We start from the raw sequence: 25230 nt of genomic DNA on the forward strand, positions 1-25230 counted from the left end.
CCCTATATCCCACCAATCCCTAGTCCACTCCTTTTGTCCCAGTCTTGAGCACAACTATTTAATCTTGGCCTTTTTTTTTTTTTTTTTTCTTTAATAATGTCCCCCTGACTTTCCCTCCTAAAATATCCATGTTTAATTCTTGCCTAAGTCAACATCTGTCCCCAAATCTCCTTGAAATACCTTGGAAACTACTTACGTCTTCTGACTCCAGTCTTCTTTGCTTTTTACCCTCAGCCCTATACTGTGTAAGCATTAGTCCTGTGACCCTGGAAGCCCCACGTGCTAAGTAACTGCAACTATACTTCAATTCCCTTCTCCTCCCTCCTCCTCCTGTTTCCTCAGTCCCTCCCTCCTCACACAGGGACATAGAAAGCGATCAACAATTAATAGCCGGGCATGGGAGCTGAAGTTTAACTCTTGTTGATTCTAACCTTCAGCTTTTACCCCTGCTTTGTATAAACCGTACATGGCAATATTCCTAACTTTGCCCTATCACAATCACACAGGGCGGAGATGTACTACCAAGTCATTTTCAATATCCAAGATGCCTTTGAGAAAGACCCCAACGCTTTCTTTATTAACTGCCTCTTGCGAGAAGTAAGGAGGAGTTAAGGGAGGAGGGGATTGCTGCATTTCAACTTTAAACTCGCAGCCACAGATGAACAAGCGCATCGACCCCTGTAGAAAAGATAGAAGCGAAGATAGCGGTTCTGCTCCGCCCTGTGGTGCAGCACGCCTTCCCTTTCCTCCATCCAAGCCGCGCAATGGGAAAAAACTGAAGCAAACTTGAGGAATTGCTTCTGAAAACAATGGCCGGAGGTGGCATAGGGAAGACTCCGATAGTCCATGCAATGCAACTGCAATAGAAATCCGGCAGCCCCCACCAGCGCCAGGCGTCCATCTCCAGCCTCCCAGGACGGCCCCGGGGTCGCGGGCTCCGGTTCTCAGCCAGAGAATCGGCCGCTAGGAGGCGCCGCGAGCGCGCCACCCCCGCCCGCGGCTGGAGGAGGTCTAGCGCCGGATCCCCTCCGCCAACCCCCGAGCCTGCGGGGCAGGCAGGCGGGACCAGACTCAGGGACTGTCACCACGGACGCGCCGCTAGTACCCGGGACGCGAGCATCAGGGGACCTCCAGGCGCCACCCCGCCATTTGTCCGGCCGGAGTCCTTGGCTCCCGCTCCCCAGTGAGCAGCCTCCACGGCAGAGGGCTATGTCTGCTGGGGCCCGCCGCGGTCCCCTGGGGAGCCGGGCGCAGCCTTTCGCTTCCTTTTGGTGCTTCTCGGTCGTTCTGGGGATGCTGTGGTCCCCCGCCTCACGGGCTTTCAACTTGGACGTGGACAAGCTCACCACGTACAGCGGCCCGGAGGGCAGCTACTTCGGCTACGCAGTGGACTTCCACATACCTGATGCTCGCATGTAAGTCGCTCTCCTGGGGAGGTGGCACGCGTGCGCGAACCCGCTCACAGTTCGGGTCCCTGCTCCTCTGCTCTGACCCCTCGTCCGTCTCCCCAACCTGCAAAGGCAGTGTCTGAGGTCCCATCCCGCTGCTCACTCAGGGTTCCGTCCGGTTTTTGACTCGCCATCAGCCTCTTTCCCTTTGCAGGCTAGATGTGCCCTGTGAACTTTGAACTAAAGACATACCAGTGCAGAGAATTCCCGGTTCAAAGACTCGGGCATCACATAAGGGAGAGCGGGACCCAGAAGACTCAAGCCAGTTAAAATCAAAAACCCAGTATGGTCTGTTTATAGGTAGCCTGTGAGGACTGGGAAGAGTCTGGGCACAAGTGCTGCTGGTTGACTACAAGCACCTGGGCTCTCGTCCTCTACTTTCTCCCCGTCCACTCTCATCTCACTGTATCTATATAGCTCCACCTAGAGAAGAATTAGGATCACTTGCACCCCTTCCAAACCAGGTTTCTGACGCCCATTTATTACCAAGAGGAAATCCACCTTGACAGTCTCTCCATCATAAATACGCTGCTTTTGCCCTCCACCCCTGCTGCAGTCTCAATAGACATACAGCTCCCGGCTGCACTGCGTGAGCACACTTTTATGATTTCCATCAGGTGACCTTCTCCAACCCTTTCGCAGAGCGAGTGTCTTGGTGGGGGCACCCAAAGCCAACACCAGCCAGCCAGATATCGTGGAAGGGGGAGCCGTCTATTACTGCCCTTGGCCCATGGAGGGGTCTGCACAGTGCAAGCCGATACCGTTTGACACCACCAGTAAGTGCCATTTGTCTTTCTGGACTCTGGGCCCTGGTTTGAAAGAACCAGAGCAATCCTGGAGTTAACTTCCCACTTTCTTTGTACTCACTCCTGTCAGACTCGTCGATATTGCCAGCTGTGCAGGTTAGAGAAGTAAGTTTTCAATCCTGAGTGAAAATGTTTGGTGAACCCTAGAGAAGGAACAGTGTCTGACCCTGAGTGTTTGGATGCATCCTGGTAATTTCTAGTTTTCAGAGTGAGTGGATGCTTTGCAGAAATACAGAGTTACATCTTAACCTTGAGGATGGAGCTAATGTGATTGCTTCCCAAGGACCAATTTGGGAAGAGACAGATTCTTAGCTCAGTTCCAAACTCCAGAGGCAAGACTCAGCGGACTTAGCTGCAGCAGAGCAGACATCACTCCATGTTGCTGTTTAATTCTTTACAGAAAGAAAGAATTTTCTTTCAAAATATTGGACATTGGATGCAAACTAGTACAGGCAGAGTGTGGATGGATTACATTCATTTCCAAAATCCCTAGACAGATGTTTCTTATTTAATTAAAGGGAAAATACATTTTAAACAATTCAGTCTGGTTATGTTTCCTCTGGTGTTTTCTCTTTGGGTTCTGAGAAAATAATTTAAATGTAATGTGTTCAAAAACATTAACACTGAACTTTTAATTTGTACCACCAAGCCTTTATGAATTCAAATGATAAGTATTATCAGAAAGCAAATATCTCTTTCCAGAAAAATGTGGCTATGTCAGTTCAAATGACCCTTTGATGAACAATCATTTAAAATCCCTTGTGCATTGCTCAATTATTTTATGACATCATTCTTTGTGTATTTTTTGGTATCTTATAGTATGCATTTAAAATGTAGAATGCCCCTTTTCAAAGAATTTTGATGAAATTGACTGGGTAGTATTTACTTGTTCATTTATATCTTTTATGTTTAGGAGAAAAAAATTCAGTTCTATGAATATGGAAATCATTTTAAAGAAAAAAATTCTGTGCAAGAATTACCTTGAATTATGACCAAATTAGGAAAGTCTTTCATAAAAGCATTCTTAAATTATGTTTTTCATGTCTGTCTATATATGGTCATGATACCTTATTTTGCCATTTCATTAAATAATTGAGTTATTTCATAACCAAGTTTTATAAACTTTTTTCTTTTAAATTTAAATACCAGAATGGAAAAATCAAGCTGCTTAATGTTACTTTAAGACAGAAATCCTTTAATTACTTGTTTTATCAAACTTGAGATGCCTCCTAGTTACTGACCCTCAGCTTAAGAATAACCTTCCTAAATCAGAAGAATGATCAGTTAAGCTTGAAATTAATGTCATTTTAATCATTTATGCCCAAATCATTTGTATTTTTAAAATATTTTAAATTCAGACCTTGACAAATAAAAACATCATTGACATTAATTAAATTTACAATCAGGAAAATAGGTGATTTTTTTTTTTACATGTTTGGTTTGTTTTCACCAAGAACCAATCTATAGTCATGGAAATGAACTTAATAACCCACCTAGGACATTTCTTAGCACATCAGGTCAGGATCTAATTGGTATATTTTTCCTTTGATAAACAGTGAATCAATGTCTGCCCAGATAAGTTATTCCTGAACACCTTCTACACCCCCAATCCTAGTAATGCCATGCTTCAATAGATAAAAACTAGAAAATCCAGAAATCAATATGAGTTTTTAGAAACTGACCACTCCTGACCAAAATTTTCCAGTGTTAAATCATAATAGGTAAAAATTTCCAAGGTTCATTCTAAAGCACTTGTTTGGAACTTTGAATTCACTTTCTCATAGAAAACTAATGCTGAAAGATTGGGCTTTGGTTTCCAGCATAGCCCACAGGAATGTATTTAACCCTTACTGTAGCTGAATGTGACCTGACACTTGGGGACCAGCCAATACAATATCAGCAATTAAGTAAATAGGAAAATAGTGTCAGGGAAAAACCAGTGTTGCTTAGAGAAAGATGGGAGTGGGGATAGATGAACTTTTGTGCAGGTTTTGACAAAGACAGTTGGATGTCTCAAAGGGCTTCAGAGATTGATGCTGCTGGCTCCAAAGTAGATCTTACTTCTACATGTTCAGAGTTTTTCTTAATAGGTAGACAATACTTCCTACCAATATCAGTAATTTGAGGATTCATAAGTGGAACAAAGTGAGGGGGCAAAAGGAGAAAGAAATAGATGTTCCTGAAATAACTGAGCAGGAATTTCTTTAAAAAAAAAAAAAAACAAGTCAGGAAGACTGTACAAAGTTGGTAAGAAATGAGTGGTTCATGATGGAACAAACAGAGCAATTTTCTGTGGAAAAGGGTGTCTCACTGAGAGAAGGTAGGAAACCTTGGGAAAAGAAAATTCTCCTCGTTAGCCATCAGGGGGTACTGTGGGCCCAGAAACCTCGATTGCTCTTGTGAATGGCCTGGAAATGGGGAGAGGAAAAGGAGTCAGGACCACAGCTGGGTGTTTGTTACTGAGTGGGCACCAACACTCTGTACCTCATGTCTACCAGTTACTTTATCCACATACCAATGGAACTGGCTGTGGCTGCCCTCTGACATGGAGCTGTGAATGTGAAGAAGGACCAGATGCCAGCAGAGCTAGCTCCAACCTGAGCAACCATTTTGTGGGCAGAGTAGAATCTTGGGAAGGTAGAAATGGAGATTGCTGACCCTGGGTCTTGCTCTCAGTAGTGCCAATTGTATCATGTTTATTGATTACTACCATGTACCCGTCACTTTGTATATATGATTCCTAATCTGTAATATGAATAAGGAAACTGACAACAGGGTATGTCCAAAACCATACAATGGCGTGATTGAGATGAAGGTTGCCTACTCCAAAGCCAGTCTCTCTTCACCTTGCCTTCCTTCCAAAGATGGAGAGAGGATTATTAGTTCTCATGGTGTGCAAGTGCAGGGGCATGACAGGGTCCTAAGGAGCCCCAACAGGTACTGTGCCCCTTCCCTGCCTTTCCTCCATCCCTCACCCTAACATGAGCTCTACTTGTTCCAATAGAAGTGCCCCTCCAGAGAAGAGCTGAAAGGAAGAAACAGTTTTGCTAGGAGAGTTGTAGAAACCAGAGGTTTAGAAGCAGGGTTCGTCTTGGTTGTGTATGTTTCTGCTTTGCTCAAACTCCCACAGAATGGTCCCCAGAGTCCCCCATTACATCCTGAGTTACTTTCTGCCCAGTGGCAACAATTCACTGTTTCCCTACAAAGAGGAAGCAAATGTCCCTGCTTGACAACGTAATGGCTTCCACCGGGGAACATCTACAAACCTACACCCACATAACAGTTTATGATGCGTGGGGCATAAATATATATTATCTTGCCAATGTTCTTCTGTAAGAATATCTGTGACTTTTGCTGTCTTGTACCCTATCAACTTTACTTTTATGTCTGAATTTAAGACATGCCAAGTAGATTTGACCTTTTAATAAAGTTGTTTCCACTTGTTTCCCAGGCCTCTTGGGTGTCTGTAGTTTAGCATTTTGCTGGAGTAACCGACTACATTTTCTCAGCCTAGGTACTAAAGCATATTGGCCTGGGATTTTGGATATAGCTCAGTCGGTAGAGTGCTTCCCTTGCAAGCACAAGGCCCTGGTTTCAATCCCCAGCACCAAAAAAAAAAAAAAAAAAAAGAAAGAAAGAAAGAAAAAGTAGATTAGCCTATAATTTAGTCTCTGAATCTGGCTGTGATCCTGTACCTCAACTACCTTTAAAAAAAACTACCTGTTAGTTTAATTTTTTCATTAAGTAATAATGATTCATAGCTTATCATTTAGCTTGCATTTCTTTTCTTTTCTTTTTTTTTTTTTTTTTGGTATCACTTCTCACGATGAATTCAAAAAGAGAGGAAGCTTTGACTTTGCCTAGCACTTCAAATGCATGAATACTGTTAAATTCTGCTCCTTTCAAGTACGGAAAAAGGAAATTTTAAGGAAGCATATGGTGGTGGGGGAGGTGCAAAGAGTAGATAATTTTCCTGCTCTGCACAAAATCAAATGGTTCCAAAAAACACTTCTCTCATCTCCCTTCTGTCTTTTCCTCTTACTTCAATAGAACAAAATTCCTCCCATCACCAAATTGATTTCTTTCACTTTTGCCTCAGGAGCTCTCTGAACTATGCCATGTCTTAACCAACTTAAAACATCACATCTGCCCAATTCATGGATCTCGTCGCTCCAACATTTATTTCTTCTTTTTCCAACACTTCCCAAACTGATGTGAAGATTAAGTAATGATGGCGAGATTAGAACCCTTCTGATAAAAGGGGAAATGAATGAAAAAAATTAAACAGACACTTCGTTTTGGGGATAATGCATGGGTAAGTTGCAACAATAATAGCAAAAGCACAGAACATGAAATATTTGATTGTTTTCAATGCTCAAGTGACACATTTGGAGGAGGAAGATAATGGCTTGTGCTAATAAATGATGATAATCATCATAGCACTGACAACAGCAGAGTCGGTACAGCTGGGAAACATGCACAATTAGGGACCCACATAAAAGGGGAACAGGAAGAGCTGGGAGGTGCCATTGAGATTTGGAAGTCATCTGAGAGAAACTACTAGAATTTGCCTGGCCTTAATTTAGTATCTTTGTGCTTAAAACAAGTAAATGTAAAATCCCTTCGAATGGAAGATGATTTGGTTAGGATATTTCAAAGCTCCAGAATGGTAACATTTTTCTTGGAATTGTATTTTAGCTTGGAGACCGGAAGCCTTTGTTTTGGGGGGTCTGTTTTATTTTGTGTCGAGTGAGCCCACAATAAGAAGCAGCTTACAGCATCTGTTTCTGTGACTGGTACAGGACTGGTTTTTGATAGTATGGGGTGTGCCCTCTTTCTCATGTGAGGGTTGGGAAACATATTGGTCACATAAGTCTTGCTTTTCTGGCTTCCCCAGAAAGAAATTAGGTTTTGTTTAGGAACAAAGAAAAGAAAAATGTAGGTCAGAGCTATTCAAGTAGATGACAGAGGAAATAACATAAATGTGATAGGATTCAAGAAGAGCAGAAATCTATGGTCTAGTTAGCTCAGTTAAAAAAAAAGTAAGGGAGAGCCCAAAGATTACCTACTCCTTTTAAGTATTGATACTGCCAGGAGTAGAGGAAGTTTTGCTATTTGCATATATATATATATATGTACAGACATCTTTCTCTACTGAGTGCTGTTCTACTGAGTAATCAGGTCTTGTTTTGCTAGATGTTTACTTTTTCTGCAAGCAATTCACCAGTTCACCATAGCTACTATGCTGAGTATGCGGACCTGTCACAGGCAACCACCATCCATCCCTAAAGGGATCCCTAAAGGGAACCAGAATGGCTCAGACTTCCATGCAACAGAATGCAATTGAGTCCTGATATGAGCAGAGAGGAGGTAGTGGTCCCTACAGCACAGCAACCAAGGAAGCAATTGGAAAAAGGAAGTCCTTGAAACTCCAGCTAGAAATAGGAAACAGACCTGCTCTACGGATAGTTGAGTACTATGAACATAGGAGTCTGTTCCTTAATCTGCAAAATTCTTTCAAGAAGCTAGAAGTTCGTATGAGGGAACAGGCTGCCAGGTTCTTGGCAGGAATACTCTATACAGCAGCTGCAGAATTCTGGAAGAACTGTCCAAAATAGTCTTGACATTATTCTGGAAACAAAATGTGTTTTGACATTTAAGCTGACTGTTTGAGATGTGTGGTTTCAAATATTACGCCCTGTGTATAAAGAGTTTTGTACCTGAGAGTTGTGTTGATGAAGAGAATGGCCAACATCACTAAGAGCTCCACTCAGTTGTGTCCCAATTGACACCATCCAGACACACAGACAAGGATTTTTTTGAGGAAGATAGATGAAAAATGAATTTTGGTCTTATTAAAAGCACTCATTCATCTTTTAACCAGTAAGCATGTGTAATACCTTTAAAATACGTAATTTTTCAAATATGTCTGAAGACGTGTTTAAAATACATCTTCAATGCATGCTTTAAAAAATATGTATTGGATAAAGCAAAGTGTACCTGCATAATGAATCCTAAAATAGATTAAAAAATAAAGTCAATTCTGGGTTATGTTAGAGGGAGATTTAAAATGTGCAAGTAAATTGTGATTCACTGATAATTGATTGATACTCAAAACATTCCATTCATTACCCCAGTTGGATTGTTATAGAATACAGGCAAGCAGCTCTTAGATGAATGTCACCAGTCTAGAAGAAATGGAGCTCAACCTCAGCAATGAAGAAAAGTCAGAACTTGGATCTCTGATGTTTAGTGTAGCACCAGATGTCTGCCAAATTGAAAATCTTTTCTCAGTCCAAAAACATAGTGAAGGTGATCCTTTAGTCTTTTCATTGTTTTAGTAAAAATATGGCATAGATTACAAAAATAAGTCTTTCTAGAAGAATAGGTCTTTCTAGGCACTGAAGGTAGAAGCTGACTTTGAAGGAGCAGCATAAGGGAATTTGGGAAGGGTGATGGAACTTTTTGAATCTTTACTGCGGTATGTACATGTTTGTCAAAACCAATAGAACTGTATGTTACTAAAAGTGAATTTTACTGTAAGTAAAACCAAAAAGAAAAGAAAAAAGAAAAATATCTCCATGGACTAGTATAAGATCAAATGTGATCATTCATTCATATATATATATATATATATATATATATATATATATATATTATCAAATTTGGTTTTCTGACCTTTGCTTTGAACATGTTGGCATTGAGCTCTTTGGCAATGGGAAGTTCTGCTATAATAGCACTTGGAAGTCTAAGAACACATTTTATGACTGAATAGCATAGGTCACTGCTCCCAAATAAGGGTGAACAACAAAATCATCATGCAGGCCCTTCTTTATCATTCTGTAAATAAAGGACAGAATGTTCAGCATGTATTTGGTGGAAGAACTGTGAAAGAGAACATGTTGAGTAAGAGTGACCCCTGTACAATGCAGTGTCACACTGTGTAATTCCTCTGTGCTTATGAAATGCCAGGGGTGGGACCCCTTCCTGTTGGTCACTAAGCTAAGGAGGTCTCACTTCAAACACATGATGTAATTATCTGAAAAAGTACAACTGTACGCAGGGATTTTACTCATTAACATTAGGTCCACATTTTTCTTTAGCTCTGGTATTTGATGTGTAGATACAGATTTGGATATGACATTGCAAAAGCTCTGTATCACTCTGCCCTGAATTTCAGGGCATACAGAAACTTGGGAGAACGGTACGCACCAGTGCTACAGGAATAGGTTTATTGAAGGAGTCTGTGTGGCTCAAATTACACCCAGCAATCCTCCCAGAGGTAATGATGGAAGCCAGCTCCTGGTAGCTAGGTAATGGCTTCATTTCAGCTGCCTCAGTTCTCACCTCCTGTGATTTATCCAGATGTTTCCATCCAAAGCTTCTCACCACAGTACTTGCACAACTTACCTCCTTATCCCAGTTCTCAGGCCACAGTACAGTACACCCACAGTACATGACAAATATCCACTCCACACACATGTCCCCCCTCGCCCTGGGCCTCCATTCTTTCTTAACCACCTAGAACATCTAATCTTTCAGTGATGACTTTCTGGTACTTTCAACTTCTCTTTTCCTACATTTTCCAACGGATATATGTTTCAGAAATTAATTCTAAAATCTCTAACTATCCTTTTTTTGGAAAAAGGACACAACACTTAGAAATGTTTCAAGCTACCACAAGTCCATTAAGTGATGGCATAAGATTTAAGATTAAGTACTATACATTCATAAAAATGAAGTTCACAAAGTATCATCATTCATATGGGAAGATGATTTTGCTTTAATATTAAATGAAAAAACAAAATCCAAAATTATGTCTACAACTCTTTGAAGAGTCTGAGAAAGGAAATGAAACCAAGTGATATGTGTGGTAGAAAGTGGGGACAGGTTGAGGACTGATTGCTGGTATGAAAGTCATGCTCACATCTTCAGATCTGCTGACAGAAATGTCTTTCTTTCCTTGCCACGTGACTTGCTCTCTACCACACATGTTGGGCTTGGGGTGAGAGCCCCAAAGAGCAATGCCATTTGAGTGTTCCAAAAACATCTCCAGGAAAAAACATTTATTAGAAAAAGAAGTAAAGTCAGTGTAAACACATATCCCTAAGACAACCTTTTATGTTGCATTTCCTTTCTTTGAAAGGCATGGATACCATTTTGATAGGTGTAGATAATAAATAAGGTATTCATCATTTAAATAAATTGGAATGGCCACCTCCTAGGCATGCTTTGGCCTATGAAATGTGAGAAGTAGTGAAGATTCATTCCAGGTGTATAGAGAGTGTGCAATGTGCCATCTCCCCTTTTCAGGTAGGGAGAAGTTGGACACATGTATCCATAAGGAACATCCATGAGCTAGGAACCCTGGGTGGTTTGAATAAGCAGAATATTCCTGTCAACTTACATGAAACATATAATATGAGCAAGAAATAAACCTCGGTTGTATTAAACCAGAGATTCGAGGTCTTATCTAGGCACTTTCTGGCCTAATAGTACATGTGAGGAGCAATGATGTCGATAAATGTCCTATCCATGAATCCAATTATTTTTAAGTTCATGAATTCTTGGTACCTTTTCTATAAGGACATGCACTGTGAGTCTCATGGGAAGAGAGCAAATGCAACCATCTCTGCACCTATTGGACATGGAACCATTTTTTTACCCTTTGTGTTCAGTCAAAATACTTTTTAGAAGAGATTCTGGAAAATGCTGTTTTGGTTTTCACTTTTCCAGTCCCCTCCTACCCGCAACTGCTTTTCTCCTTTTCTGCTCAACCCTTATTGTTGACGAATATGTTGACATACTTTACATTTATGTAAACAGACACGTCTTCACAGAATTCTTAGAAATTTACTTAGGTCTGCGTAGAACAGTGTACCCCCAAAGAAATACTCTAAATAGATTTGTAACTCACTCCTGGAGAATATATAATATTTTAAAGGGAGGAAAATTTTATTATTGAACGTAACAGATCGAGAGCTAGTCATCAATTCATATTGTGAAATTCAACACCATATCATGAGTTTACCTGAGTGGATGAGTGGAAATGAAAATAGAACTTAGCATTTGTAACATTCCACACGCAGTGTTCTTCTAGACCCTGGAAGATGGCCACAAAGCTCAAGGCCTTGCCCATGTGTGGTTTACAGTGAACAGCAGGGACCAGCTGAGAAAAAGTAAGGTAAGGTTGAGGGGACAGAGTGGGGAGATGTTGCACGTATGTGCACATTATTTTAGGCTGGGGGGCATTACTTTTCTATTGCTGCTATAACAAATTACTACACATTAAATGACTTTAACAACACAAATTGATTATCTTACAGTTTGAGAAGCCAAAGACTAAAATAGGTTTCCCTGCGCTTGAATCAAGGTCTTGGCAGAGCTGTGTTCCTTCTGGGAGCTCCAGGGACAATCTCGTTCCTTGCCTTTTCCAACATCCACAGGCTGCTCACATTCTTTGGCTTATGGCCCTTTTCCATTTTTAAAACCAACAGTATTGGCCAGAATCCATTTCCACTGCCCTCTCTCTGATTTCCTTTTCTGTCCCCCTCTTCCACCTTCAAGTACCTAGTGATGATGTTGGGCTCATATTGATAATGCAGGATAAGCTCCCTTTCTTAAGGTCAGATGATGAGCAATCTTAATTCCATCTGCAACCTTAATTCCCTTTCTTATGTAAGAACATATTTATGGATTTGGGAAATTAAGGTGTAGATTGGGGAGAGCTACTATTTTGCCCATAACAAGTGGTCAAAAATTTTCATTGAGTAGCTGATATATGAGCAAGGGTTTAAATTAAGTGAAGTCTCTTAGGGAGAAGTGTCTGGATTGTATCAAAGTCAGTGTTAAAGTCTAGAGGAGAGACTGGGTGTGTTTGGGAAATGGAGTAAAGGCCTTTGGACAAAAGAAACGAGTCAAGGAAAGAAGGATAGGAATAGAAAACTGGCCAGAAAGCCAAGATCATATAGGGTTTGGGACATAATCTTGAAAGAGAGAATCCCAAATGCCATAATCCCAAATGTTGAAATCCCAAAAGATCAGAATCTTTAAATTCTAAAATCCCTAAAGTCTAAAATTTCAAAAACGTAATTTTGAAAATACAATTTTAAAAATTTACTTTGAAGACTATTTACATTTTTTAAAGGAGATTTATTTGAGAGACATAAAAACAGGACTAAACACTTCATAGGCCTCTTTGCATAATAAAACAGACAATAATTAGATGCATATTGTTGCAAACATAAACACTCCGTTATACTAATGACAGTTGCAAATGTGACACCTGCAAGCAGATGAACCATATTCATAAGGAAATGGTCAAAAAGTGAAGAATACAATTGCATCTCACTGTGGTTGGTGATTGTGTGCACCTGGCTTTAAAACTGTCATCTCTGAAATTTTGTGATAGACAACCTAAGCTTTTGCAAGAGCAATCAAAAATCTCTGTAGGTCACCACTGCAGGTTGCTAAAAGAGCTAAGATATTGAGAAATTTTATCTTTCACAACTGCAGATGTATAAAAGGAAGATCTCTTTACTTATTGAGGAAATGCCAAGGCTTTTATGTCTATGCTCAATGCTTGCAATTATTTTATGATAATACAATTTCATAGTCAAATTTTCAAACAGATACATCAAGTGAATTACAACTCTTGAAAAGTCATTACACAATTAAATACTGCTCTTATTGGAAATTATGCAAAGACGAAATTCAGACAAAGCAAATTGTAAAAAGAAAATTATAAGATTTAAAATAGTGAGAGAAAAAAGGAAAAAAGAGAAAAAGAAACTGAAAAAGACTGAGGGTCTGAGAAGCTCCTGGTATAAATCCTGAAGTCCAAAAGCTGGAAAGCCTGGAGCTCTGATATCCATGTAGCAGAAGAAAATTCTGCCCCCGCTCTCGGAGACCAATTCACCTTTCGTGTTCATTCTCTCAGGTCCTTGGGCCAAATGGACACATTAATCTCTGGAATAAACCCAAAATTGTGCTTTAGCAGGTTTCTACTATTCATTCTGTGTAACAGAATGCATCTATTCTGTGTACAACCCAAAACATGCTAATCCTTTCCCCAGAATTTGGCTTTCAATCCCTCTTAGATAACCTCCCCCCAACCATGGGAATTGTGGTTTGGGGAATTTCAACTTTGGGGATTCAACATTCTGGATTTTAATCTTTCAGGATTATGATTTTGGGGATTTTTGATTTGTGATATAGATTTTGATCTTTTGGAATTTCAATATTTGGGATTGTGGGCTTCAGGATTGTGTCTTTCAGGATTATGATCAGATCCAGGATCAGGATTTTGAATTTTATTCTAAAGAGTGATGGGAAGCCAAGGGTGAATTTAGAATAGACGAGTAACATGATTTTAATTATATGTTTGAAAGAATCAGTTTCAATTCTGGATGAATAGGCTGGGGTCATGCCAGAGCAGAAACAAGGAGACTAGTAGGAGCCTCTTACCAATGTCCAGTAAAAGAAATATGCCTTGGCTTGAGTAAGAGCAGATGGCTGAGAAATGGTTCGACATGGGTTTGGGAAGTGCAGTTAGTAGAATCTCATTATGGGTCAGATGAAGAGTGTAAAAGAAAAATAGAAAAATTTGCGTTGAGTTTCTGGAGGGAAGATATTGATGCAGGGAACTGTGGGGAAAAGAACCTGTATTGGAGGAAATACCAAGAGTTGGGTCTAGATACGTGAAATTTGAGATGTGAGTGGAACATCCAAACAGAGGTCAAATGGGCAGCAGGATAAACAAACCTAGACCTCAGGAGAGATGTCTTGACGGCTTAAATTAGGAATCAGAAGTATGTAGATGATGTTTAAGAACATGAATTAGGCTGAAGTGTTGATGGAGAGAAGAGATGTGAATCAAAGAGAAAGGAACAGAAAAGAGATAAGGTCAAGATTGGAGCCCTCCTGGAGTACCCTGAAATTGAGAGAAACATTGGGGAATAGAGGAGGATGCATAAAAACTGCAAAGCAGCAGCCTGTTAGGTAAAAGTCAGAAGCCAATGAAGAATGTGGGTGAGTGTCATGAGAACTGAAACTTAAACATTCGATTTTGCAATGGAAGATTATCCATGGCTGAAAAAAGTAGTTGCAGAGCAATATCTCAAGAGAGAAAGTGGCAGAAGACAACAAGTGACATCAGTGTATGCAGACAAATTTTAAAGGAGTGTTGTTATAAATAAGACCAGAGAAATTTAAGTCAAAAAGGTATCATCAGGTGTTAGTCTAATAGAAATTATCCAGAATAAAGGAGAGGGAATCAATGATGACCAAAACAGAGGACATGAACAGGAGCATCCTGAGTGGATGAGACAAATGGAGGGACTGGCCTGAGAGCATCACAGAGAGAAGGCAATTCAGTCTCTGCAATAGACAGGAAGGCAGAGAAAGGAAACGACCAAGGGTAGGTTCTTGGATTTGGTAATTGGAAGAAAAAACGATCTTTTCCCATTTCTTGCATTTTCCCAATGAAAGAAGAAACAAGGTCATTGACTGAAGGTGAGGAGGCAGAGGAGAAGGTTGGGGGGAGAAGGAAGCATGACTGATAAGAGCAGAATGGCGGAATGAATCAAGTAGTGAAGAACTGGGATGTGCTGGCAGCGTGCAGACAATGTGAGTCTGAACCTGTTTGTTGAATGAATAAACTTTTGCCTCTGCTCACCCCACAGAATGGTACCACTTATTTAGGGTAGGATATAAGAAGATCTCCCAGAGAACAATTCCATTGTAATATTAGGAATGGTGACTTTAAAAAATACAATCTGAAGAGATTTGTGAGATGCATGGTTGGGACCCTTTTTAATACAGTATTTCTAGAAACAGGGGCAAAGTCTTAGAGGAATACACAGCTATGCAACAGGAGGGAGTGGGAATGTATTTTCAAGTGCTAAAGGGAAGTAAGTTTACACAACCTTCATCCTGAAACCCAATCACATCCTGTATTTAAAGTGGTCCTTTGAGATTATACTGAAGAAATTTGTGTCAGTTAGTTGGCTTCCTGAGATTCCCATGCGGAGAGGTTTTCATTACTTCTTGAAGCAAATAAACAAGCACTAAGCAGAAGCCTGCTGTGTTCCCGACCATCCAAAGGTGGTACCTAAGCCATATGGAGAGTTCTCATATCTCAGTTGTACCTACAACCATGATATGTGAATCCAGGTAATTTACTCCAAGGGTGAGAAAACCCAAAGTTGAGAGAAAGTGAAAAATTCAAAGAGCTGAAAGAAAATCACTGTGGTTGAGAATAACGAGGACAATCCTTGCAAGGTCAGGGTTTATATTGGTTTCATATTGTAGAAAGAACCCTGCTCTATGTTAGAGAATGGGCTTGAGGTGGCAGACCTAGAACAAGAAAGGTGAGCCAGGAAACTGTGGCAGTAACCAGAGCTAATCCACATGGCAGTCACCAGGAAGATAGTGGAAATACAGATGGAAAGGAGATGGACTGAGAGATATTTGGAAGGAAGGATCAATAGGAAGTGATGACTGAATGGAATTTGCAAGCACAGGATTGGTAGTTGTCAAGAATGTATTCCCAGTTTATGGCTTGGTTAATGGAGCTACCATTATATTGGGAAAAACTAGTGAACAAGGTAGACACACTCTCTGACCTTGCAATGCTCAATTCCTATGGCAGACCTGTACCTGGCAGTTCTAATCCAGGTAGATGTGCCATAGCAGCAGAAAGTGAAGAAGGCTTTAGGTGTGCAAAAAGGTCCCATTCCTCGCGGAAGGGGATGCTTTGGGTGTGTGTCAAGGAAGATTTTTCAGAGAGAATGGTGCTAAAGGTCAGAGCTAAAGAGTGATGTGAGTGTATATGTGTGTACAGGAATGAATGTGTACATTTACATGTCCATCTCTGGGATTGGCAGACAAGAGAGTAAACTGTCCCAACCAATGTGGATGTAGTGAAGTCAGTTGTAAATGAAGTCAAAACTGATGTTTTAATCACTACAACTGGAGTCAGCTCTGCCTATTGTGTCACACTTGGGACTTGTGGTATTTTGTTTTGTTTTAATCTGATCTGCTACAGATGGCTTATGTTTTCCCTTTGAAGAGATCATTCATTCTTTAACTCCTAATTTCTTGCTCTTCTTGTATCATATCACTCAGCATAATACCCACCCCCAAAATGGCTCATATTGTACCAACAAAAGTCCGTATTATTTCCAAAACATATCTTACATAGGACCTTAGTCAAATTACATATGAAAAACATTTCAAATGATATTGAATGTAGAAAGCTTATTCATTTTTATTACTAAACAAAACTCTAAAGAACGCCAGCTAGCTACTCTTGGCTATTCAAAACAGAGAGTTGGAAATGTGATCTCTATTCTAGGGAAGATGATCTTGATATGGAAATAATTATAGCAGAAAATATGTATGCTGATCCAGAGCAGGAAAACTATATAAAACTATATAACAGGAAGGTTACAATACCATCTATACTATTGTTATTCCAAATTCATACATATAAAACATAACTCTTAAAACTCTAAAATTACAAATTTATCTCGCTTAGCTTTATTATTTGGTTATGTATGAAATTGAACATTTAATTACTGATATAAATGAATGATTTAAAATAAAAGTTCCAGAAAAGAATAGTTTCTTATAAACTAGAGAAATGAGCTAGAGTGTCTTAAATTCTGAATAGTGGGATGAGTTTATCAAATTTAACAGCAACTAGACACAAGGAATTGAATTCTAATAGACCTCACTAGCTACTTCATTTAATTTTTCATATAAGTTTTATTACCTTGTATTGTTAGAAAAAATTTTGAACAATAATCTGAAATAAGTTCAATTTATAACAAGTTTGAGACTCTGCATTTTAAAACAGGTTTTTAAAGAATTGATTTGGGCTGGGCACAGTGGTACATGCCTGCAATCTCAGCAGTTTGGGAGACTGAGGCAAGAGGATCACAAGTTCAAAGCCAGCCTCAGCAACCAAATGAAGCCCTAAGCACTTTAGCAAGACTCTGTCTCAAAATAAGGAATAAAAAAGGCTGGGGAGGGACTGAGACTGTGGCTCAGTGGTAGAGCACTTGCCTAGCATGTGTGAAGCACTGGGTTTGATCCGCAGTACTACATACAGAACTAAATAAAGTTATTTAAAAAAAAAAAAAACTGGGGATGTGGTTCAGTGGTTAAGTGCCTCTGGGTTCAATCCCTGGTTGAAAAAAAAAGGTGATTTGGGGAAATTGGCAAACAAGAGGGAAATGTATTTGACAAGATAGATCTGAAAAGAAGGCCTTGGAGTGAGACTTGGCAGGGAACAGAAGGGTAGCAACTGAACAAGAAGGATACTCCATACCTAGAAACCAGCTGTGGTCAGGGTCCAGAGGTGCAGAGGGCAGGACATCTACACTTGATCCAGTAGAAAGACAAAAACACTGTGTGCATGTGTGTACAATGCACTATGTACCTATCTGTAAATATTATGCATATATGATATAAATCATTAATTCATTATATATTATATCCATTTAATCAGAAGAACACATTTCTTGAGCATCACATGGAAAATGAAGGAGTGTGACATTTCCTTAAATACTTGAAAATTCACAATAAGATGACCAAGAGCTTGAAGGCTACAAAGGTGTTCTTTGTATAGATTTTAATAGTGATTTTGCAGTATCACAGATCATACATTCAGATGTTTAATCTTCTGAAAAAAAAAATCAACTCATGTTCTTTTTTGGGATTTGTCTGACCACTGCTATTTTATCTTGAATTTTAACTATGAGTGTTCTTCATTCTCACAATTTCAGTGAAACTTTTACAGCATACGTTTGACTATGGTAAAGATTATGAACAATCATTTAAAGATTTCTTTTCCCCTTTTTCTGATTAAAACTGTCTGCACAGCTCCTGCAACGACTTTAAGAAAGTCTCTAAGGGAATGAATTTGGAAGTGATGACTGAAAGTTATAGGGAAACTTACTGCTTTTTCCAGTACAAGATCAAGAGCTTTATAGTTTTCAAAAATTACACTGTCTGCCAAAATGTTTGGTCACACCTGTGTCAGTTTCAGCTTCTCCCTCTCTCACCCATGGTGATCTATCTTCACTTCTTGTAATTCCCCCGTTTTGCTAAACTAGAAGATTGGAAAAACCTGTTGTAGCCCATGTGCGTACCACATTCTATGGTCCCTCACCCCTGCTTTCTGAAGGGCACACTCCCAAGAATGAAGGACCCCAAAACCAGTAGGCCTGCCACCCACTGGGAATCATACTGAGACCGTTCTACTCTGCCATTTTAAGGAAGATTGCATCAAAGTCCAGAAATGTAGGATGAACCAAATCAATTTTATTCCTAAATAAATTTTCTATCTTCATTCACCTATCTAAATTTCCCAGGTTAGTCTACAATTTTTTATGAAATTTTCTTCTTTTCTTATTTTTTCAGATCAGAAATGTAATAATGTCCACTATAAGCGTTCATTCAGTTAAGTGTCTACACACACACACACACATACACACACAGAGAATATTTGACCTTTCAACAAAAGTGGAATCTTACTAAACAATGAATGTATCAGACAAATTTCTTATTGAACAGATGGGCAGTTGGTCATTCATTCAACAAAGACTTATTGACGGTCTATTATGTACCCGGTACTGGTTCTAAAAATGGGAAATTCGTTGGAGAAGCAGAGGTTGTCTCTATTTATGAAATTTATGAGTATTCTCAAGGGCATAGTTGACCAAAGTGCAAACTCACAAGGTCATCTGAGATTGTGGTCAGTGCTACGAAGAAAACTAGAAAGAGTCACAGGAAAGTGAATGACAGAGTAGTCTGACTGAGTGGCGGAGGGGATGTGTGTCTGGGGACATGGGGTTTGAGCTGCAACCTGAGTAATGAGGAAGAAGTGGCCCTGTGGCACACATGGGAAGAACATTCCAGGCAGCGTGAAGAGTAACTGCAATGGCCAGACTGAAAAAGTGGGGTGCGTTCAATGGCCAGATAGTCAGTGTGGCTGCAACTTCGGGAAGCTGAAAAAGTGGGAGTAGGTGAGGCCTGAGAAGCAGGCAGGGCCGGGTTGTGCTGGCCCTGTAGGTCACCTCAGGACTTACTCTGACAGAGGTGCTATCATAAATCACTGAGCAAAGAGAGAGATTGATAAATGGTATTGGGACACCTGACTCTTTATACTGAAATAAGCAAGATACTCCTGCCACATTATATACAAAAATAAATTTCAGGTGGACGATGATCTCCATATAATTAAAAAAACTAAAGAAAAATTGGGAAAGAGAATTTGCAACACATATGTGGAAAGGAGAATCAAGATCCCAAATGGGTGATGAATTCATAGTAATCAAGACCAATAACCAAATAAGATGAATAAAGGACACAAACAGGCAATTCGCAGAAGAAAAAAGTGAATGGTACATAAAGATGAAAAGATGATCCATCTTACTAACAATCAGGGAAATGAAAATGAAAACAAAGCAAGATTTATTTCACAGCCACTCAGGGTGGGAATAACTTAAATGGCCTGCAACATCAAGAGCTGAAGCTCCCTCTCTCACACGCCACTGTTGGGCCCGGAAATTGCAGTTGCTTTGAAGTGCAGCTGGCATATCTGATAAAATGGATATGATCATTTTCTTTGATCCAGCAACGTCATTTCTGGTCTGTTGCCAGAGAGAAACGCTTGTACACATGCAGATGAGGATGGACATAAGGATACCTAGAACTCATGTTCATCGTAATTGTAAAACTGAAGATAAACCTAATGTTTTTTGTTGTTTTGTTTTTGGTACTGGGGATTGGAACCAGGGGTACTTAGCCACCAAGCCACCTTCCCCAGACTGGTAGATGACAAGTATTAAATCCTTATTGTTTTCATTTTATTTTGAGACAGAATCTCACTAAGTTGCTTAAGGCCTTGCCAAATTGCTGAGGTGGGCTTTGAGCTTGTGATCCTCCTGCCTCAGCCTCCCCAGCTGCTGAGATTATGGACATGTATCACCTCGCCCAGCTTAAACCTAAAGTTCTATATGCACATGAAATGGATAAATAAAATTTAGGTGATTATTCATTGTGATTTAATACTTTAGTAGTTATAAAGAATGAACCGCAGATATCCATTTGTCTTTCTATATATTCATCCATCCATTCATCCATGTCCTTTGTATCTAGCCAGCTAACTCTTCATAGACATATCATCTCTCACAGACATAATTGAATTTAAAACACAAATACAGGCTGCTACATACAGATAATATAAAGTCTTATTTTCAGTTAAAAGGAATACATAAAAGAATACTCTATCAATTGTTGGCAAACTACAACTAAATCTGATCCACCATCTGCTTTTGTACGGCCTACAAGCTAAGAGTAGTTCTTAGATTTTTTTTAATGACTGGAAAAGATTTTCAAGAATAATAATATTTTAAAGAATAATGTTTCATGACACATGAAATTATACGATATTCAAATTTCTGTGCCCGTAGATAAAATTTTACTGGAACACAGCCAAGGTCATTCTTTGATACATCATTGCCTATGGGTTGCTATTGCCTATGGGTTGCTGTTTCTATAAAGATAGAATTGAGTAGTTGTGACAAAGACCATAGAGATGGCATAGGGAATAACTTAAATTGACATCTTATTATCTGACCCTTGACAGAAAAAAAAATGGAGAGACCTGCTCCATATTATACATGGACATTATGTTTTAAGTGGCCAGAAGCACACACCTCCAATTCCTGATGGTGGCAACCTCTGGATGAGGAGGGAAGGGGGAAAAGTGTAGGGATGGGCATTAGATGGGACAGCCATCAGTTCTGCACAGTGGTACGTGTGTTTGTTATATTAAGTCCTTGTACTTTTAAAAGAAAAAATGTATTTTATACACATTATTCTGTACCAATGCATACAGCTCCATTTGGATATGTTTTAACAGATGGATAGTATTCTGTTTTATACATAACAGAAATTTCTTTTTGAGATCCTTATATATGTGCCTTTAAGTTCCACTTTTTTATATTGCACCCAGAACCGTAGTATCTTCGTATTGTATCTTCAGGCATTAGTGTTGTTATTTTCTTTCTTTTTTTTTTTTCGATTTTTTTTTATTGTAAACAAATGGGATACATGTTGTTTCTCTGTTTGTACATGGAGTAAGGCATACCATTTGTGTAATCGTAAATTTACATAGGGTAATGTTGTTTGATTCATTCTGTTATTTTTTCCCTTCCCCTCCACCCCTCCCACCCCTCTTTTCCCTCTATACAGTCCTTCCTTCCTCCATTCTTGCCCCCTTCCTTAACCCTAACTCTAACCCTAACACTAACCCCTCCCACCCCCCATTATGTGTCATCATCCACTTATTAGCGATATCATTCTTCCTTTGGATTTTTGAGATTGGCTTATCTCACTTAGCATGATATTCTCCAATTTCATCCATTTGCCTGCAAATGCCATAATTTTATCATTCTTTATGGCTGAGTAATATTCCATTGTATATATATACCACAATTTCTTTATCCATTCATCAATTGAAGGACATCTAGGTTGGTTCCACAATCTGGCTATTGTGAACTGAGCACCTATGAACATTGATGTGGCTGTATCTCTGTAATATGCTGATTTTAAGTCCTTTGGGTATAGGCCAAGGAGTGGGATAGCTGGGTCAAATGGTGGTTCCATGCCAAGTTTTCTAAGGAGTCTCCACACTGCTTTCCAGAGTGGATTCACTAATTTGCAGCCCCACCAGCAATGTATGAGTGTACCTTTCACCCCACATCCTCGCCAACACCTGTTGTTGCTTGTATTCTTGATAATCGCCATTCTAATTGGGGTGAGATGGAATCTTAGGGTGGTTTTGATTTGCATTTCTCTTATTACTAGAGATGTTGAACATTTTTCCATATGTTTGTTGATTGCTTGTAGATCTTCTTCTGTGAGGTATCTATTCATTTCCTTAGCCCATTTGTCGACTGGATTATTTGCATTCTTGGTGTAGAGTTTTTTGAGTTCTTTATAGATTCTGGAGATTAGTGCTCTATCTGAAGTATGATTGGCAAAGATTTTCTCCCACTCTGTAGGCTCTCTCTTCGCATTGCTGACAGTTTCCTTTGCTGAGAGAAAGCTTTTTAGTTTGAATCTATCCCAGTTGTTGATTCTTGCTTTTATTTCTTGTGCTATGGAAGTCCTGTTGAGGAAGTCTGGTCCTAAGCCGACATGTTGAAGATTTGGACCTACTTTTTCTTCTATAAGATGCAAGGTCTCTGGTCTGATTCCGAGATCCTTAATCCATTTTGAGTTTAGTTTCGTGCATGGTGAGAGATATGGGTTTAGTTTCATTCTGTTGCATATGGATTTCCAATTCTCCCAGCACCATTTATTGAAGAGGCTATCTTTTCTCCATTGCATATTTTTGGTCCCTTTGTCTAGTATGAGAAAATTGTATTTATTTGGGTTTGTGTCTGTGTCCTCTATTCTGTACCATTGATCCACCTTTCTATTTTGGTACCAATACCATGCTGTTTTTGTTACTATTGCTTTGTAGTAGAGTTGAAGATCTGGTATTGCAATACCCCCTGCTTCACTCTTTCTGCCAAGGATTGCTTTAGCTATTCTGGGTTTTTTATTCTTCCAGATGAATTTCATAATTGCTTACTCTATTTCTGTAAGGTACATCATTGGGATTTTAATTGGAATTGCATTGAATCTGTATAGCACTTTTGGTAGTATGGCCATTTTGACAATATTGATTCTTCCTATCCAAGAACATGGGAGATCTTTCCATCTTCTAAGGTTTTCTTGAATTTCTTTCTTTAGTGTTCTGTAGTTCTCATTGTAGAGGTCTTTCACCTCTTTTGTGAGATTGATTCCCAAGTATTTTATTTTTTTCGATGCTATTGTGAATGGGGTAGTTTTCCTAATTTCTCTTTCTGAAGATTCATCACTTATATATAAAAATGCCTTAGATTTATGTGCATTGATCTTATATCCCGCTACTTTACTGAATTCACTTATGAGTTCTAAAAGTTTTCTGGTGGAATTTCCTGGTTCCTCTAAGTATATAATCATATCATCAGCAAATAGGGATAGTTTGAGTTATTCTTTTCCTATTCGTATCCCTTTAATTTCTTTGGTCTGTCTAATTGCTCTGGCTAGAGTTTCAAGGATGATATTGAAAAGAAGTGGTGAAAGAGGGCATCCCTGCCTTGTTCCAGTTTTTAGGGGGAATGCTTTCAGTTTTCCACCATTTAGAATGATATTAGCCATGGGCTTAGCATAGATGGCCTTCACAATGTTAAAGAATGTTCCCACTATCCCTATTTTTTCTTGTGTATTGAGCATGAAGGGGTGCTGTATTTTATCAAATGCTTTTTCTGCATCTATTGAAATAATCATGTGATTCTTGACTTTAAGTCTATTGATATGGTGAATGACATTTATTGATTTCCTGATGTTGAACCAACCTTGCATCCCTGGGATGAAACCCACTTGATCATGGTGCACTATCTTTTTAATATGTTTTTGTATGCGATTTGCTAAAATTTTGTTGAGAATTTTTGCGTCGATGTTCATTAAGGATATTGGTCTGAAATTTTCTTTCCTCGATGTGTCTCTGTCTGGTTTAGGTATCAGGGTGATATTGGCTTCATAGAATGAGTTTGGGAGGGTTCCCTCCTCTTCTATTTTATGGAATACTTTGAGGAGTATTGGAATGAGCTCTTCTTTAAAGGTTTTGTAGAACTCAGCTGAGAACCCATCTGGTCCGGGACTTTTCTTTGTTGGTAGACTTTTGATGACTTCTTCTATTTCATTACTTGAAATTGGTCTATTTAAATTGTGTATGTCCTCCTCGTTCAGTTTAGGCAATTCATATGTCTCTAGAAACCTGTTGATGTCTTCGAAATTTTCTATTTTGTTGGAGTATAGATTTTCAAAATAGTTTCTAATTATGTTTTGTATTTCAGTCGTGTCTGTTGTGATATTTCCTTGTTCATTCCGAATTTTAGTGATTTGGGTTCTCTCTCGTCTTCTCTTTGTTAGTGTGGCTAAAGGTTTATCAATTTTGTTTATTTTTTCAAAGAACCAACTATTTATTTTGTCAATTTTTTGTATTGTTTCTTTTGTTTCAATTTCGTTGATTTCAGCTCTGAGTTTAACTATTTTCTGTCTTCTACTACTTTTGGTGTAGGTCTGTTCTTCTTTTTCTAGGGCTTTGAACTGTAGTGTTAGGTCTTTTATTTGTTGAGTTTTACTTCTTTTATTGAATGCGCTCCATGAAATAAATTTTCCTCTAAGTACTGCTTTCATAGTGTCCCAGAGATTTTGATATGATGTTTCTTTGTTCTCATTTACCTCTAAGAATTTTTTAATTTCCTTCCTAATATCTTCTGTTATCCATTCATCATATAATAGCATATTGTTTAATCTCCAGGTGTTGGAGTAGTTTCTGTTTTTTACTCTTTCATTGATTTCTAACTTCAATCCATTATGATCTGATAGAATACAAGGTAGTGTCTCTATCTTCTTGTATTTGCTAACATTAGCTTTGTGGCATAATATGTGGTCTATTTTAGAGAAGGATCCATGTGCTGCTGAGAAGAAAGTGTATTCACTCTTGGTTGGATGGTATATTCTATAAATGTCTGTTAAGTCTAAATTATTGATTGTGTTATTGAGATCTATGGTTTCTTTGTTCAGTTTTTGTTTGGAAGATCTGTCCAGTGGTGAGAGACGCATGTTAAAATCACCTAGTATTATTGTGTTATGGTCTATTTGGTTTCTAAAATTGAGAAGGATTTGTTTGACATACATGGATGAGCCACTGTTTGGGGCATAGATGTTTATGATTGTTATATCTTGCTGATTTATGCTTCCCTTAAGCAGTATGAAATGTCCTTCTTTATCCCTTCTGACTAACTTTGGCTTGAAATCCACATTATCTGAAATGAGGATGGATACTCCAGCTTTTTTGCTGAGTC

General features: G+C 39.0%; 1 protein-coding gene across 1 annotated transcript in view; it reads left to right on the plus strand.

Annotated features, from left to right (window-relative positions):
• Positions 1-716: 716 nt before the first annotated feature.
• Positions 717-25230, plus strand: part of Itga8 (integrin subunit alpha 8) — a 178277-nt gene continuing 153763 nt past the window's right edge. The window contains exons 1-2 of the mRNA XM_047521245.1: positions 717-1415; positions 2091-2224. Of these exons, the coding sequence (XP_047377201.1) occupies positions 847-1415; positions 2091-2224 (703 nt within the window). The 5' untranslated portion in view covers positions 717-846. The remainder of the gene's footprint in view (positions 1416-2090; positions 2225-25230) is intronic.

Source organism: Sciurus carolinensis, chromosome 12, assembly GCF_902686445.1.
Source record: "Sciurus carolinensis chromosome 12, mSciCar1.2, whole genome shotgun sequence".
NCBI classification, from domain to species: domain Eukaryota; kingdom Metazoa; phylum Chordata; class Mammalia; order Rodentia; family Sciuridae; genus Sciurus; species Sciurus carolinensis.